General features: G+C 37.6%; 1 protein-coding gene across 4 annotated transcripts in view; it reads right to left on the bottom strand.

The window, feature by feature from the left end:
• Positions 1-17,753, bottom strand: part of INPP4B (inositol polyphosphate-4-phosphatase type II B) — a 551,727-nt gene that overhangs the window by 55,423 nt on the left and 478,551 nt on the right. For all 4 annotated transcript variants that reach the window (XR_001884600.1, XM_017867638.1, XM_017867644.1 and 1 more), the window contains 2 exons: positions 8,061-8,173; positions 3,969-4,123 (listed from right to left, as the gene is read on the bottom strand). Coding sequence is in view for 3 of the 4 variants with exons in the window: in XM_017867638.1 (XP_017723127.1) it covers positions 3,969-4,123; positions 8,061-8,173 (268 nt within the window). In the remaining variant the exon portion in view is untranslated. The remainder of the gene's footprint in view (positions 1-3,968; positions 4,124-8,060; positions 8,174-17,753) is intronic.

Below are 17,753 nucleotides of genomic sequence, written 5' to 3'. Positions count from 1 at the left end.
ACTGTTTTGGTCTTAAAGATATAGTCAACCACTAAGAGAGCCTTACAGAGTCAGATCACCCAGATACCTTGTGTTAATCTTCTATTCTGAAGAGGCATTTATGCCATTTCATCAAACAGATGGTACTCAAAAGTCCATCAGGAGTGTGCAGCTGAAAGTAATACTGGATATGTAGAAAAAAGGAAGTCTGAATTTTTTGACTATTGTACAAAGGGTGGATTCAGGTGGTGAGCTGAAATGGTTTCTTTATTGCCTATTTGTTTTTGAATTAGGATAATAAGACTTTTCTTTCATATTCTGCAACTTGTGCTTATCAATGTATGACAATCAAGTGACAACTTCATATGCTTAATTTAAAATGCCTATGTATGCACAATACCACCTAATACATAGGACCCGAAAGTTTTAGAAACCCATGTCATTCATGTATTCCTTTATTGTATATTTATTGAGAAAAAAATTATACTGTGTGCACTGGATACTGTTTTAGGTAATGGAAATATAGTAGTGAACAAAAAGAAACAAAGTCTCTACCTTCAGAGAGCTGCTTCTCCTGTGGGGAGTTCTGAATAAGAACCAGATGGAGCTTTATTTACTTTCATTTATATACCTTTACTCATCATAAATAATTTGAAACTGCTACAGAGATAAGCATATACAACAGAAAATAATTAATATAGATATAGAAAAAATAAAACTAAATAAAGAGTGATATGATAACCTTGGTGAACTTTATTTTCCCTTGAATTTTACGATGAAGAAACCTTGGTGAATTTTTAAGAAATCCAGATAAAATAGCCTGGAAGGTGATTGGAATAATTCAAAGGTAAAATAAACTGCAACTGATATTAAATAAAATTAAAAGTTGCAGTAAATTCAAAAACATACAAATCAAATTCCCTTAAAACACTGATTTTTAAAAATCCAGAGTTGTTCCCCAGAATGTCTGTAAAGTTCTTAAAAAATTAAATTCCGGGACCCATCTCAGATCTTCTTAATTATAATCCATGTGGGGGTCTAAACATATGTATTTTGTTTCAGTATAGGACATGCTGTTTTATTATAAAATTGAACCCAAGATGATGATAACTTAAACTACATCTTGATATCCTTTTAAAAATAGATTTAGGGGGTACAGATGCATCTTTGTTACAATGGACATACTGCATAGTGCGGAAGTCTGGGCTTTCAGTGTAAACACCACCTGAATAGTGTACATTATACCTAATAGGTAGTTTCTCATCCCTCACTCCCTTCCCATCCTTCCACCTTTTAACACACCAATCAAACATATGTATTTTTTAAAAGTTAGAGTTCATTTAAAAACCACTGTCTGAAGGGTGGGATTTCACAGATGGCAGAGTGAGGAGCTAGGCAAATCTGCTTCCTCTCAAAAAACTCAACTGTAAAATATTGTCAGAACCCAGAGTTTTGGGACCCCGGTAATCAATCAGCATTAAGCAGTAACTTGAGAAATGTTTATTCATGAACCACTATTGCATGTGGGGTAGGAAATTTGTAAGAGTTATATGTATAAAAATATTGATAAGAAATTTCTAAGGTGACTTATCTTAAATTCTATGATTATTTCTAGATATATAATACACATTAGTATCAAAAATGTTTATAAAATAACTATTCAGGGATTGTGATGCTTCCATAATTAACACAGCATTTGCAAACACTTGCACATGTTTAAAGTGCTATTTAAAGAGCTGATTTTCGTAAATAGGGACGATATTGCATTTGAAACCTTATTTACAAGAGCTGCCAGGACACTTTATTTTAACATATGCTATTGTAGTCCAACTTTATGTCATAAAATACTCACAAATATAAAACTATAAGGATCATAATTAACTAGATTATACTGCACATGGAAAATCAGAGTATTAACATCACAGCCCTTGATTTTTTTATTTTTTAAACCAACATTATTTAGTGATTACCATGTGCCAAACATTGTTAATTCCTGTACATGTATCAATTCATTGAATCCTCAATACGCTCCTAAAATGGAGCTACTATTACCATGTCTGTTTTAAAACATGAGGAAACTGAGAGGTAGCAAGAAGTTGCGTAACTTGCCCTAAGGCACTAAGAGGCAGTGAGAGACTAACTTGCCTATGGGTAATGGGCATATAGCCTGGATTCAAATTAGCTGGCTCCCAAGCCTCATGCTCTTACCTACTCTGCTGTGTTGCCAGAGCTTGTAAATCTATGATCCTGTGTTGTGAGGCAAAATACCCAGAGGGAAATGAAGGCAGTTATTAAAGAAAAGAACACATCTTATTTTCTTTTAAATACGTGCATACATATATACACAAATACAGGTCACACTCACACTCTGGCACAGTCCTCATATACACACAAAACCAAAAGAAGAAGATCACCAGAATACTAGGGATTTCAAGTTAAGCCTTTAGTGTTTTAGATTAAATTTCTAGTGCCTTACCTTAAAAAGACAAAAATGAATCATCACAGATGCTATATCATGAGCAAATGTATTGCATATATAATGTCAATCATAGGCAATACCAAAATATGTTGTTCTATAGTATAACATGTCTAGTATACATATAGCCTTTATTTACCTGTTTGAATTATTTTATTTCTAATTTAAGGGTTCCCTCTTCTATCTTAAATAAACAGACAGCAATTTCATCTTCCAGAAGATTTGTTACCTAAATCAGTTTAGTCCCATGGTGTACCTGGCCTATAATATCATGCATTCCTGCGTTTCTCACCAAGCACATTTGTTCCATCTACAGTGACGTTTGTCTTATTTTTCTGCAGATTTGAAGATTTCATACATGAATTTGTTATTTTACCTGTTAGTGCTGAGATATTTTTTGAAAGAAGTTTTTATATCAACCAAACATGTTTTATATGGCTGAGATGTTCACGTCAGGCCTCTAAGACATCCTCACACATTTATCAAAAAATTATGATAGAGCTCCACTGAACAATGAAAATGCCAAGAGACATGAAATGGGATGAAATACAGGACTTCAGAAACCTCTCGTTAGTGAGAAAACACAGAGGCATAGAACGAGCACAAGCAAACGTCAATGTCGCCAATGAAAGACTACAGCAGTTAAAAGAAAACTGGTACCTAATGGCAGGCTAGATAAGAAGCAGCCCTCTCCAGTGAATCACATGACATTCCTTTCTGGGAACCCAGAGCCTGTCCCACGCTTCCTAGTGTGCTTCTGAGCTAGGCTTTGCAGCAAAGAGACAATTTCGTTTAACTTTTTAATTAACGTGTGTCCTTGCTGATAGACACTGTGAATGAAGCACTTTTTCCTTCCCATTATGGCTTAGAGTTTAGATTTAATTACTGTGGAAATGAATCAAGAAACATGACTTCGGGCATAGCATTTTAAATGTCGGCAGAGTAACCATATTAATTCTCTATTTTAAAGTATCAGTGTCATCCCATCTTTATGATGAGTGATGTAAAAATAACTTTAGAAAGGAGGTTACTGACCCAGAGACTCCGTGGGCCATGGGAATATCACCCATTAGTTGTAATTTGGAAAGATTTTGTTTGGATAATGAGTTAGTTTCATTTTGCGAGTACTCATAAATACTTATGCATCATGAAAATTTGCTCTTACAGTGTTACATATGACATTTTTGGGGCTCCTTAACTTCAGCCAATCAGCTAACAAAATATATAATATCATATACAATCATGCATGTCATCAAATGTGTACACAGTCACATTTTCTAAAAATGAAAAGTTTAGAAAAGTAGCCTAAAATGAGTAGGGGAATACAGATAGAGATAAAAATATTATAGAGGTAGAGAAAATTATCTCTCTCTCATGTCATAAGCTATAAGCCATGAAAATACAGTAAAGTACTGAAATATTTAGTCCTCCAATAAAATATGTATTTTGAAAAAAATAAAAACAACTCTAAATGACCTTAAACGAAAAAAAACTTGAAAAACATGTAAGATACCTTCTCATGCAATCCAGCGCTCGGATAAAGAAGTCCTTGTGTAACTGGTGCTCATCTCTCAAGATTGAGCATTGTTCAAGTGTCACTGACATCGATGTCCTGTCTTTGGCGCTTTTACAACAGGTGAAACGAATACCATTTAGTTTGCGGCAAATCTGTAACATATGTAAAAACGAATGTTTGCTGTACATTTGTAATACGGTAAAGTGTTGGCCTCCTCCAAACACTTCTAGTCTAAACACATCAAATATAAATTTGGGTTTCTGTTAATTTATGGTAGTCAATTGGTTCAAAAAGCCAATGCAATGGACCTAATTTATTTAATTCTTTGTACATGAGGCGTGGAACCGTTGAAGCCTTATAAGATGTGAAATACCCAGCAGAGGACGCAGCACACTACCCAACGGGGTGCCTGTTCTGCAGTGTATGACAATGCTAAACTAATTTCTGCTCAGAAACAACACCTTCATTGTAAAGAGGAAAAAACAAACAAACCAAAAACAAACAAACAAACAAAATCTATATTCCCTGGATTAAACCGTTGATTCAAATCGTATATAGCTAATATTCTCTTATTTTACATTTAAGAAACATTTGCTAGTCTTGGTTTTATGTTATGAGATTTTAAACATCCTCATGGTGCCTCACAACAGACAAGGGAACTACTCATCAGTACTAAAAAGGAGAATACTAGAAATGGCCACTGTTTATTGCAAATTGACTGTGCTCTAGGGTACAACACTAAGAAATTTCATATACAGTTGCACTTTTTAATAAACTTCACAGGGGCTGGGTGCAGCGGCTTATGCCTGTAATCCTAACAATTTGGGAGGCCAAGGCAGGAGGATCATTTGAGCTCAGGAGTCTGAGACAAGCCTGGGCAACATAACAAAGCCTCCTTTCTATCAAAAATAATAATAATAAAATTAACTGGGCATGGTGATGCATGCTTGTAGTCCCAGCTACTCGGGAGTCTGAGGTGGGAGGATTACTTGAGACTGTGATCATGCCACTGCATTGCAGCCTGGGCAACAGAGTGAGACCCTGTCTCAAAAAACACCTCCTAAATTAAAAATAAAAATAAGTAAATAAATAAACTTCACAGGAACTCTAGAGGAAGGTATAATTATTTTCTTTTTGTAGATGAGGAAACTGAGGTTTGCATGGGTTAAGTAACTTGCACATAACAGAGCAGAACCAGGATTCAAACAGAACTCTACTTAAGTTCAATAATCAAGTCTTTTAACTTCTGTTATGTTCTGTTTTCCTCTACAGTTCTTTCTTTTTGTTATTCTGATTTAAGTCAGAGAAAAATCACTGAGCATCAGTACTGTCTTGTCTCATTGCCTTATGGTTAATAGGGAAATCATTCCATTTGTTTCTCTTCTATACCATGGTAGGGTTCTAATATGAAATACCAATAATCAACTTTGGCATTACAATGCTAATCAGTGTGCATTTAAAATAGATCTAATGTGATATAACAAAGGTCTTCTTTATTATCTGTCATCAAGCAGTCTTTAAAAGTTGTCTGCTTTTAAAAGAAGGTAAAATAATACAGCTAATCTAGAACTTATTACCATGTTTTAATTGTGATTCTGACACTTAAACTTGAATTTATACATCACTATTAATTTAGACCTTTGGTACTTCTATTTCCAATATAAATGACTAGAAAATGTGAGAGCATGATTTCTCCGTACAATCTTTTACATCTAGAAAATTCTAATCCTTTCAAATAAACAGTATTTCATTTTTTAAAATTCTTAACTATATTCATAATAATAAAATAGACCATAATAGCTATTTATGAGATACGATTTTTAAATGGAATTAATATTCCTTAAAATTTTTTGTTACTATCATATGTACTTGTCCTACTTAGAATATTTAACGTTTTAAATTTAAAGTCTATTGGAGGTAAGGGCAGTTGCGTAAGAGTACACAGGTTAGGCCTTGATTTCTGTATTTCTACAATACCCGAACTGTTGATTTAACACACTTGATTGCCATTTGTCCTCTTTAAATCTTCACTTTTACTATTGAAACTTAAAGAAGATAAAACCAAATAACTATTTATTTATTTATTTATTTATTTATTTATTTATTTTTGAGACGGAGTCTCGCTCTGTCACCAGACTGGAGTGCTGTGGTGTGATCTCGGCTCACTGCAACTTCCGACTCCCTGGTTCAAGCGATTCTCCTACTTCAGCCTCCTGCGTAGCTGGGATTACGGGCATGCACCACCACACCTAATTTTTGTATTTTAGTACAGACAGAGTTTCACTATGTTGGCCAGGATGGTCTTGATCTCCTGACCTCGTGATTTGCCTGCCTCGGTCTCCCAAAGTGCTGGGATTACAGGCATGAGCCACAACGCCCGGCCACTTCATATTTTTCAATTAGAATGTAAAACATTAACTAAAGCAATATTTCATTAAATAGATTTTTAAAAGGAAAATAAAATAAAACAAATATTGACAAAATATTTCTGGAAAATATCAAAAGGAATTTCTATATTTCTTTATTTTAAAAGTTTCATTAAGGCCCATGATTTACAAATAGAATATTGAAACTAAGGCATAAGACAACAGAAATGCTACTAATCATTTATTCAGTGGTGAACTGTGAGTAAATCATATTTGATCAGTATACACATTTCAAAAAAATTTTTAGAAATGTGTGGGACTTATAGGAAAACTGTTTCATACATTAAAATGATAAATTGCATATATTAAAAGAAAATACACATTTGTGTTTATATGTGTGTATCCTTAATTTATCTATTTACATAACTTCACAATATGTACATAATGACACATTTATGTTTGTAAATTGTCAGATGAAATGAGTATCAAACTATCTTCATGCCGTCGTGTTTTCAGTAAAATAGAAAACACAATTTATGACCTGTCATTGTGAAATTTTTGTTAGAATTAACAACCAGAGTGGTCTTTGAAGATACAAAGAGCAGCCACACTATTAAAAACAACCTTCATGTAATACAGTATGGCGCTAAATGGAACCAGTGTAAATGAGCTGCCTGAAAGCAACATTTCATATTGTTCTTCCCTGGGGCTCCAAGAAGGCAGGAAGGGAAACTAAAGAAGCTTTCCTCTGCCTTGCTTTTGGTAAATTATTTCATATGGGCTCATGGTAAATTATCCATTCCTTTTTCCCAGAAGAAAGTAAGTAATATTGAACTATAATTGAAAACACTGGCAGTAGGGGAAAACTTTCTGTTTTAAATGCTATGACTAGAGAATGAATAGAGTATGCTAGAAGCGTGGTTAACCTGAGCTCCAAATTATAGGAATAACACTGCAGAACTGCAAGCATGGCATTTATCATAAAGATCTTTAACATGTACCTTTCCTGATGGAAGAATGCATTCCTAATGAAAGGATGTTTGGGTCTGAATGTTTAACACAATTCATAAATTTCATGTGAGCTATGCCTCAATAGTTACCAGATAAGAGCCTTAAAAATGCAGGCATTCTTTTCTAATTCTTGTAGAAACCTGCGGTGAGAACACAGGCAGATCTTTTACCCCAAAGGCACCATTAAATGAGGAAGAGCTATACAAAATATAGCTCATTACCTTTAGAGCAATTCATCAGTAATGAATTCTACGCCAATATCTAAATTAACAAACACATTTATAAGCTTGTTAACTGAACAATATGTCCAGGAGCCTTATTGAAGCTGTGAATCAGAGATCTGATAACCACATTCTGTTGAAACCACATGTCTCTAAAGCAGCAGTTCAAAATCCTGGGTGATACGGGCAATTGACGTTGCAACATGCAACATCAAGAAACTCACAGATGCTCCCTCAGAGTGGAGAACACATCCAAGGTGAGTAAGAACAGCAAGTGAGCAAGATTCTTTCTTGAGTGCATCTTCTTTCATCTTATGTTCTAGTCTATGGATAGAACTACCAACAAGAGTAAAAATGCCTAATCCACGGAATAATAGAAGATGACAGCTGGTAACCCCAAGTGCAGAGGTTGGAACCTGCACAATAGAGAACTGATAATATTTGCTGGTTATGACGTGGCAGGAAATAAGATTTGACATGAGAGTGCTTACCGTTGCAGCCAGCCACATAATTTCTACATTCTTTCTTTTTTTGGATTGGATATTTTGATGGAGATTTTCTAGTAATGCTTTTAAATCATTTTGTTCCTGAAAATGTGAAATATCTGAAGGAGGAAAAAAACAAAGGAGAAAAATAAAATGAGACAGTGTTCACATTAAGCTGCCTATGGAGTTTTTTTCAATACATTTATTTGCAACCACAACTTTTCTTTTAGACAGGGTCTTGCTCTGCCTACCCAGGCTGGAGTGCCAGTGGGACCAAATCTCTGCTCACTGCAGCCCAGCCTCAATCTCCCAGGCTCAAGTGATCCTCCCACCTCAGTGCCCAAAGTAGCTGGGATTACAGGAGCATATAACCATACCCAGCTACTTTTTGTATTTTTTGTAGAGACAGGGTTTGGCCATGTCACCTAGGCTGGTCTCAAACTCCTGAGCTCAAACACACTGCCTGTCTTGGCCACCTGAAGTGCTAGGATTACCGGCGTGAGCCACTGCACCCAGCCTCAAACACAATTTTATTACAACAAATATCACTTGAAGCAGAGAGTATCTGAGGATAACCATACATATTAATTTATCTGGTTTTATTATTTACTTATAAATATGCTTAATTCTCTCATTCTCTATTCTGTATAACTATGGTAATATCAAGTGGTCCTACAGTACTATTTTACCAGCATTTTGGACAAAGATGACAACTTCTGTCTCACTTTAATGAAAGCATAAGACATAGATGTCATGAGATATAACTTTCCTTCTTTTTTTTGCCATTGAGTAGCTAGTCTGAGTCAAGAGAATATATTAAATTGAACATCTCAGGGGTGGGAGAAATCTAAAAGTTCAAATAAAATACATGAAGTCAGCTGCTATACAGCAAGTTTCCTTGAACTCGGCACTATTAACTTCTTGAATCAGGTAATATGTTGCTGGGAGGAAGACCATACTGTGCATTACAGGATGTTTCACAGCACCCCTGGCCTCTACCATTCACGCGCCAGTAGTAGCTTTCCCAAGGTAGCAGTAAAAACGGCCTTCAGACACTGCCAATGTCTCCTGACAGAAAAATATATCCTGCTTGAGAACCACTGCCAGAAAGAAGCACAGATATGATACGGAAAGAGGAAAAACATGAGGCTATAGTTCACAGTATGAGGTAATTGGGTAGAAAGCAGGAAATGACACCGGTGGCTCAGATTTCTACATACTAACAACTAAAGCATGGGTAATAAATGGCATACACTTTATTCTAAAAACAGAGACAATGTACATTATGACACAAATGTCCCCAAGACTTGGTGAGATGGCGTTCAAGATTACAGTGACAGAAACAAGAAGACTGTCTAAATGAATGGTTGGGTAAGTACTGTATAGTATGAAAACACACTCTACTGTTGAATCCATAAACTGAGAAACTCCCGAGAGCTTTAACTAAGACTAAAAACAGGAGAAAATACAATGGACTACACCTACATTACCAAGTTTCACTGAAGAAATAGATGACATAGTCCTTACAAGTTCACAAAAACTGACACAAATGAATTTTAGTAGTAATGAGGCTTTGTACTTTTTCAAATTTGTACCAGATGTTGCAGTTTAGCAAAATAATATATCTGAATAGTTCTAGTTGGTGGCTTTGGCTCCAGGGAAGGGAGGAAGAATCTCAGTGAACTATACTAGTGATTAAGAGCGGAAGTGGTTGTTAAGGTAGGAATTTCCATTGAAAAGAATCATATCTCATCTTGAATTTTATGATCACAGAATAGAGGAAGGTTGGGTACAATCCAGATAGGTTGAGGGAAGTGAGATTCAAAATCATCGTATAAAATATATGCATGATTCCACTGAATTTGTTTCTAAAAGGGAAAGTTGTCAAAAGTCAAATCTTTACTATTTAACTACAGATGATTCTCATAAAAATGAGAAAGTTTGACTGAAGACATTGCATTGAGAGGTAGAAGCTTCTCTGATATACAGAAATTTTAACAGGACACAGCCCAAAGATAGCCTGAAGAGAAAGGGAAGGAGGCCAAATATGGAATGCCTTGAAGGGAGTTATAGAATCAGACCAGGACTTGGTGGCTAATCAAAGAAGGTAAGGACAATAATGCTGCCTTTTAATTTATAATCATGGCATGCAAGAAATAAGAAGTCAAGTCCACCATCCCTGCTTTTAATGTTGATAAATGGCAACAAAAACAAACCCAGGGGAAGCCATAAATTAGAATTATAAGCAGCCATTAAAATAATGTGGAGGTATATCAGTGACATAGAAAGTGTCCTTGATATTGCTGAAAAGAAGAATTGGTCAGATTAATTAAAGAATGTATTTGTGTAACAATGTGTGTGTATGTGTGTGTGTGTGTGTGCACGTGCACATGAATGCCTGTGTGTATGTTGGCTTCTCTTGGCATATGTATATAGGCAGAGTGAAACATTACTTTAGATATTAACAGTGGCCATCTTTAGGTGTGCAACTTAGTGTAATGTTTCAACTGCCTTTTCATATCATTTTAAATGAACATATATTGTTTTTAAATAATAAGATGATTTTAAGAGCAATGGGAAACAGAATGCGCATGAGAAAAGGAAAGAACTTAAATTAGTTTTTTTTTAGATTCATAGTAGAACAGTTTGTTATATCCTGAAGAGCCTAAATTCTTATGATATAAAGACCTGAATTCAAAATTTCCACAGTCTAGTAGGGTGGGATGGATATTTAAACTATTATTAAATATAGGAAAGTATACTGCAGACTGTGACATCACTCAGTAAAGATTTGTGAAGCAAGGGAAGCACTGGACAATTCTATAAGAATTGGTGTATGTGGGAGGGCATCTAGCAAAGATAATGCTTTGTGTCTACCAAGTGCTTTTGAGGCTGAGGGGCAAATAGCAAAGGCACGAGGCATGAGCCAGTACTGCAGAAACAGGGAGTGTGCGGTTCACCATGTTCTTAGAGTGGATAGTCCTGGGGCAAGATTTATGAAGGAGAATCAGGTTCTGCTATGCTGGGGAATCTGGGCTTCATCCTAGAAAATGCGGGCAGCTGGTGAGTTTTAAACAAGGGCTTAACCCCTTCTGGAAAGCCCCTGAGTTTCTTTCTGAAGTCAGGCTTGTACAAATGGCTCTCAAATCATTTTGAAAGCAATACAGAATAAGAAGTTTCCTTTAATACAAGATGAAGACATCACACGTGTTCTGGAGACCTGATGCATAACAATGCAATTTTAATCAGCAATACTTTATTATGTATTTGAAATTTGCTAACAGAGTAGATTGTAAATGTTCTCACCACACACACACACACACACACACACACACACACACACACACAAAGTGATAACTATCTGAGGTGATGAAATAGTAATTAGTCTGACTATGGTAATTATTTAATAATGGATACGTGTAACACATCATCAAATTATATGCCTTAAGTATACGTAATCCTTATCAAAAATATCTCAATTTACAAAAAGAAAAAAGCTTAATTTACATAATATCTCACAGCAGTCATACACACACACACACCCCTCTGTAACAAAAATGTTATGAAATAATATTTACCCTTAGTGTATGCCTTGCACCTGAAATTTTCTATTTCATAATTTTGAAAATTGTAGTTCCAACACACCACATTTATTTAACATTTCATAGGATTAACATAAAACATTTGGAAAGCCCTGATTTAGGGCAACCCTATGTCCAAAGTGACTGGGGCTGAAGTGACTTTTTCACAAAGTTCATAGTGAGAGGAGGAGTCAAGGCTGAAACTTTGTCTCTTAACTGTTGTACCCGTAATTTCTCCAACATCTCTGCTGATGTTTTTACCATTGGTAGCACTAAAACCAGCTCTGGTATTAACACAATAGGCCAAATTCTTCAGAATGCTGAGACTCCAGAACACAGCATGATTTATCAAAATAATTTTGTTTCATTGTAGACATGGAAATGTTTTAATAAGCCATTTTAAATAGACTATAGGGATCCTAAATGTAAATCAAGCACTTGGCCATCCTTTCCTCATTCCCACCTCATAAAGAGAGTGTGTTAGAATCGACAGGCATGATGTCTCATGGAAATTTCACTCCCTCTCCCATGGTGTGCTTCTTACAAGAAAGTAATTTTGATGGTTTTTTTTTTTCGTTTGTTTTTTGTTTTTTATTTTTACATTTTTAGGCCACTATTTCTATTTCTATAGTGACAAAACTTGCTTTATTCAGAGCACACCTCTGTCAACCTAATACTTTGGTTGCTGCCAGTTTTTTTTTTTTTTTTTTTTTCCAACCCAATAAAAATTGCAGACCACAGAAATTCAAGTCTGGTTCAGGAGGGCAGTACAATTAATAATAGCCAGTTTGTTAATAGGTGAGATTTCAAGATGTAATGATAGATCCTGATGTATCCACTGAAAATTGTGGTGTACACAGAACGTGAATTGGTTTTAAGCTTAGACTGTGTCTCCTCAAATGTAAATATAGCCAAAAAGTCTTGCTTTTGCTACTCATTCCTGCATTATTCTAACACAAAATTTAGACAGCACAGCTGAGTCTCTATGCATATATCCATAATAGTATTCTTTTTTTTGAAATGGAGTTTAAGAAAGTATTCAGAGGTAAAAGTTACAAGAATGTTTATTGCATTATTGTTTATAATTTTTCATAGCAAAAAAGCTTTAAAATGTTCATAAAGAGTAATAATAAACCAATATATTAATGCAAACTAATATAAGTAAAAAGGATACACAAATACCATATGTGTCAACATGGATATATCACAAAAATGATATTGAGCAAAAAATAATGAATTATAGAAAGATTCACCCAAAGCAACTAGTCATATAGTTAAATGTGCAAAACTGTACCATATTTTAATGGATATATAAATACAGAGTAAAATGTGTATGAGGATGTAAAACATCAAATTCAGGGTACTGGTGTTCTCATAGGAGGGGAGGGTTAAGGGTGGTAAGCCGGAGGGATACAAAGGGAGCTTTCACCCTATCTGTAAATATCTGTTTCTTACGAAAATTCTAAAGCTGAGCAATGGGTTCCCAAATGTGTGCTATTTATGATTTGTTCTTTTTTGTTTGTTTGAAACTTTTATAATTGGTTTTCAAAAACAGAACTGAGCCAAGATTCCAGGAAAATGATTTCTAATGCCAACTCTACTGCTGCTTTGACGTGTAGTCCTGGGCAAATTGCTTAACCCTCTGTCCCTATTTCCTCAACTGCGAAATACGGATAAGAATCCGGTCATGCGTCATTGACTAGTAGTGGAAAACAATGAATAAAAGCCTTGGCAGAAAAGGCTACATTATTAAATTCTGTGTCACCTCTGAAAAACAGAAGAAGATATTAGTAGCACTTAAAAAAGAGTTCATAGACTCAGAAGGGAAGCTACTTTCTCAGGTAAAAGTCAGAATGTATACAAAGTAAGAAAAAGTCTCCTCATACACATGCAGTCACATACCCCAGTCACAAACATTCACAAACCCTGAGACTGTTCTCCCACCTCCCCAATGGAACACAACAATCAAGCTGAGAGTCAGGTGTTAGGACCTATTTCCTCCTTGTTAGGTCAAATAGGTTTCTTCAATAAGAAGAGCTCTGAATATGACATTGACCTGAATCACAGGCACGGTATTAATAAGGAAACAGGAATGGAACCATGGCCTTTTAGCTCACTGAACTGTGATGCTAATGATGTCAAATAGCTTCATTCTCTTACGGCCAAATAACTGTGTGGCCAGAAACTGTTCCAAGATGAATCAGAAATTATGATTGCCTTCCCAGTCCCTAATCTACTCATTTCCCACACGAAGTGGCAGATACAAAATTTCCATGGGAGGCGCCACACTCTCACTCTGACATCCATTGCTGTGATCCATACCCCTTGAAATCAAGACTAGTTCAGGAATGGACATGATCTAAACCAGATGGCACTAAACTCTCATCTCAGCAACTGTTTTAAGGATATGCAAGTGGCCTGTGCTATTCCAGTTGAGTGAAGCTCCGGAGGAGGAAAGGAACCTCTTCTTAACCCTTTGGTTGAGCGTGGGGTTAGCTCATGACAGCCATCTTTTAGCCGTGAGGAGACTAGATGTAGGATAAAATTAACATGATAAAAGATAAGATCAGCCTAATGATAAAATACAAAGGAGATTTTTGTTTGTTTGTTTGTTTGTTTTTGTTTTTTTGAGGCAGAGTCTTACTTTATCACCCAGGCTGGAATGCAGTGCTGTGATCTCAACTCACTGCAACCTCTGCCTCCCTGGTTCAAAGGGTTCTCCCGGCTCAGACTCCCGAGTAGCTGGGCTTACAGGCACCCACCATCATGCCTGGCTAATTTTTGTATTTTTGTAGAGACGGGGTTTCACCATGTTGGCGGGGCTGGTCTCAAACTCCTGACCTCAGGTGATTCACCCGCCTCGGCCTCCCAAAATGCTGGGATTACAGGTGTGAGCCACGGCGCCTGTCCTGAGATATGTTTTATACTGCTGAGTCACTGCTGAGTCACTGAACCAACCTTCTCTTGAAACCTACCTTACTGCTAGAATTTTCAGTGAGGTTTATCAGCAAGTTTTCTTTATTGTTTAAGCTAGTTTGAATTAAGAGTTTTTGTCACTTGAGGCCGGGCACGGTGGCTCAAGCCTGTAATCCCAGCACTTTGGGAGGCCGAGACGGGCGGATCACGAGGTCAGGAGATCGAGACCATCCTGGCTAACACGGTAAAACTCCGTCTCTACTAAAATAAAATATAAAAAACTAGCTGGGCAAGGTGGCGGGTGCCTGTAGTCCCAGCTACTCGGGAGGCTGAGGCAGGAGAATGGCGTAAACCCGGGAGGCGGGGCCTGCAGTGAGCTGAGATCCGGCCACTGCACTCCAGCCTGGGCGACAGAGCTAGACTCTGTCTTCAAAAAAAAAAAAAAAAAGTTTTGTCACTTGCAATCAAAAGCATTCTAAGGTAAGTAAATTCTTACATATGTATCTTAAACACTAACCAGCCATAGTACAAATGTGTACTGTTGATTTAAAATGAGGAAAGGACAAGTCAGAGTATTTCTGGAGGGCAGCAAATCTATCACACCTGCAGTGATGGTTTTAAAATATGGTCCTACATTCTTCAACACTTTTTATTGAGACGTGGAATGTATGGCTCCTCAGGTTGAATCTGGGTGGGCTCGTGACTGTCTTGACTAATGAAGTATGACAGAAGTAATGCTCTGTGGCTTCTGAGGCCAGGTCTGAATTGATTATGCCTCTCCTGCTTAATTCTCTTGGAACTTTGCTGACTGTATTCTTCATTTTGAGATGCTCCCTATAAGAACCCAGCCACTATGCTGGGAGAAGCCCAAGCCACATGGAAGGTCTTGTTTAGGTGCTTAAGTCAACAGTCACAGCTGAGCCCAGGCTTTGAATCAAGTTAGCCCAGGTGCAAGAATGTGAGTACAGAAACCTCCAGATGCCTCCAGTTCTCAGCCCCCAGGTACTCTTCCTTCCATCTGAAGGTCATGGACATCATGGAGCAGAGATAAACCATCCCCAGTTTCCCTTTCTGATACCTAACCCACAGAATCTGTGAGCATAAATAAAATCATTCTGATTTTATAACAGTAAACTTGAGGTAGCTTGTTATCTGGCAATAAATAACTAGAACAGAACAGCTATAAAAAATAAAAACAATTTAAAGAGCTTGTACTTCCAAGTATGAAAAAATTAACAGATGAACACTGCTTTCACTGTCTACTCTGGTGAGTACTATATTCTGTAATATCAAGTCTCTTCTACAATTAATTCTAAAATAATTATAGTTAATTGTACTAGCAAGCAGACAAATGCAATTAGGTAAAAACCATTGAGATATCTTAAAATTGAAAATTATGTTGTTTTAGATGCTGTAAAATCTTGAAAAATAAGAAAAGACAAAACTCCACCGAAACCAGCTTTATTAAAATTGCATTTCCAATTTTCAATTTATGAAGATGGCAATACAAAAAAAAATCAAATGTCAAGATCCCAACCTGGTCTGAGTTGAATATTTTTGACCTACATACTTTCAGTGTCTTGTCTTAAATGAATTTCAAGGTTGGCCTGGCACGGTGGCTCAAGCCTGTAATCTCAGCACTTTGGGAGGCCGAGACGGGCGGATCACGAGGTCAGGAGATCGAGACCATCCTGGCTAATATGGTGAAACCCCGTCTCTACTAAAAAATACAAAAAACTAGCCGGGTGAGGTGGCGGGCGCCTGTAGTCCCAGCTACTCGGGAGGCTGAGGCAGGAGAATGGCGTAAACCCGGGAGGCGGAGCTTGCAGTGAGCTGAGATCCGGCCACAGCACTCCAGCCTGGGCGACAGAGCCAGACTCCGTCTCAAATAAATAAATAAATAAAACGCGAGAGACTCTGGTCAAATTGAATTTCAGTAAAGAACAAAATCATATTTAGTGTAAGTATGGCTCAAGTAGTCATGGAGCCAGGTGCAAGCACACAGTAGTATGGGGAACATCACACACTGGTATTTCACCTAGCCACCCTACTCCTAGGGAAAGTATTTGGAAACTAAGAACTTGCATCCCCTACCCCATGCCCTGCCAGTGCCCTGCACCACACAGCCTATCTGGTATCTGTGAATACCAGCAGCCGTGGAAGGGTCAGCATGGCCACATGTCTTCCACAGGACCCTCACTCGAGCATCACATCTAACAGCCAACTGTTCACGTCTCTCAGCAGCGGTTGCCAGCCTCAGCTGTGCAGCACGGCACAACGGCGCCTGCAGGGCCTGTGACCAGAAAGCATGCACGCACTTATCTTTGTATTCCCTTCAGGTTCCGTTTTAGCCAGCAAACCTCAAATATTGAAGGCAGAAAAAAAGCCTGCTAGGGATAGCTGCTGCTGAGAGGAGAGGCAGAGGCTGACTTTCCATTCTGAAGGCCCACCTGGTGGGGGCCAAGCCGCTGAGGACAGGAGAGCGGCACTCCACATACACCATCTCTGCCTCCTCAGAGATCCTGCAGGCTCACACAGGCGCGCGCACACACACTCACATACGCACAACACCCACACACACACACACACTCCGACACACACACACCCACACACACCCAGATGTGCCCTCGCACACTCACACACCCACGTGCACCCACACACCCATAAACACACCAACACGCACACACCCACACACACTCACACACCCACACACACTCACCCACACACACACTCTCACACACCCACACTCTCATACACACAGTCCACCCACACCATTCACATGCTCACAAATCCACACAAACCATTCACATGCTTATGCATTCACACATCCACACACACCGTACACAACAGTCACACACACCATTTACACACCCGCTCCCATATTCACATACCCACATACCATTCACACATTCACACACGTACCATACACACCATGCACTCACACACATCCGTGCATCATACACACCGACACACACAAATACGCACACACTCATTCTCACACAATCACACACGATATGCATTTACACACACACTTTACACACATTTACTCACAAAATACACACACTTGCACACAAATACTGTCACACACATTCACACACACTGACACTGTCACACAAATGCATACACTATAACACACGAAACAAACTCAGTCTCACTCTCTCACACACACATAATTATCTTGGTAGTGTTATGACATGGGCAT

This window comes from Rhinopithecus bieti, unplaced genomic scaffold (genome assembly GCF_001698545.2).
Source record: "Rhinopithecus bieti isolate Rb0 unplaced genomic scaffold, ASM169854v2 scaffold_761, whole genome shotgun sequence".
Lineage (NCBI taxonomy): Eukaryota > Metazoa > Chordata > Mammalia > Primates > Cercopithecidae > Rhinopithecus > Rhinopithecus bieti.
Note: the sequence above shows the minus strand (reverse complement) of the source record. Positions and strands in the feature narration are given on the sequence as shown.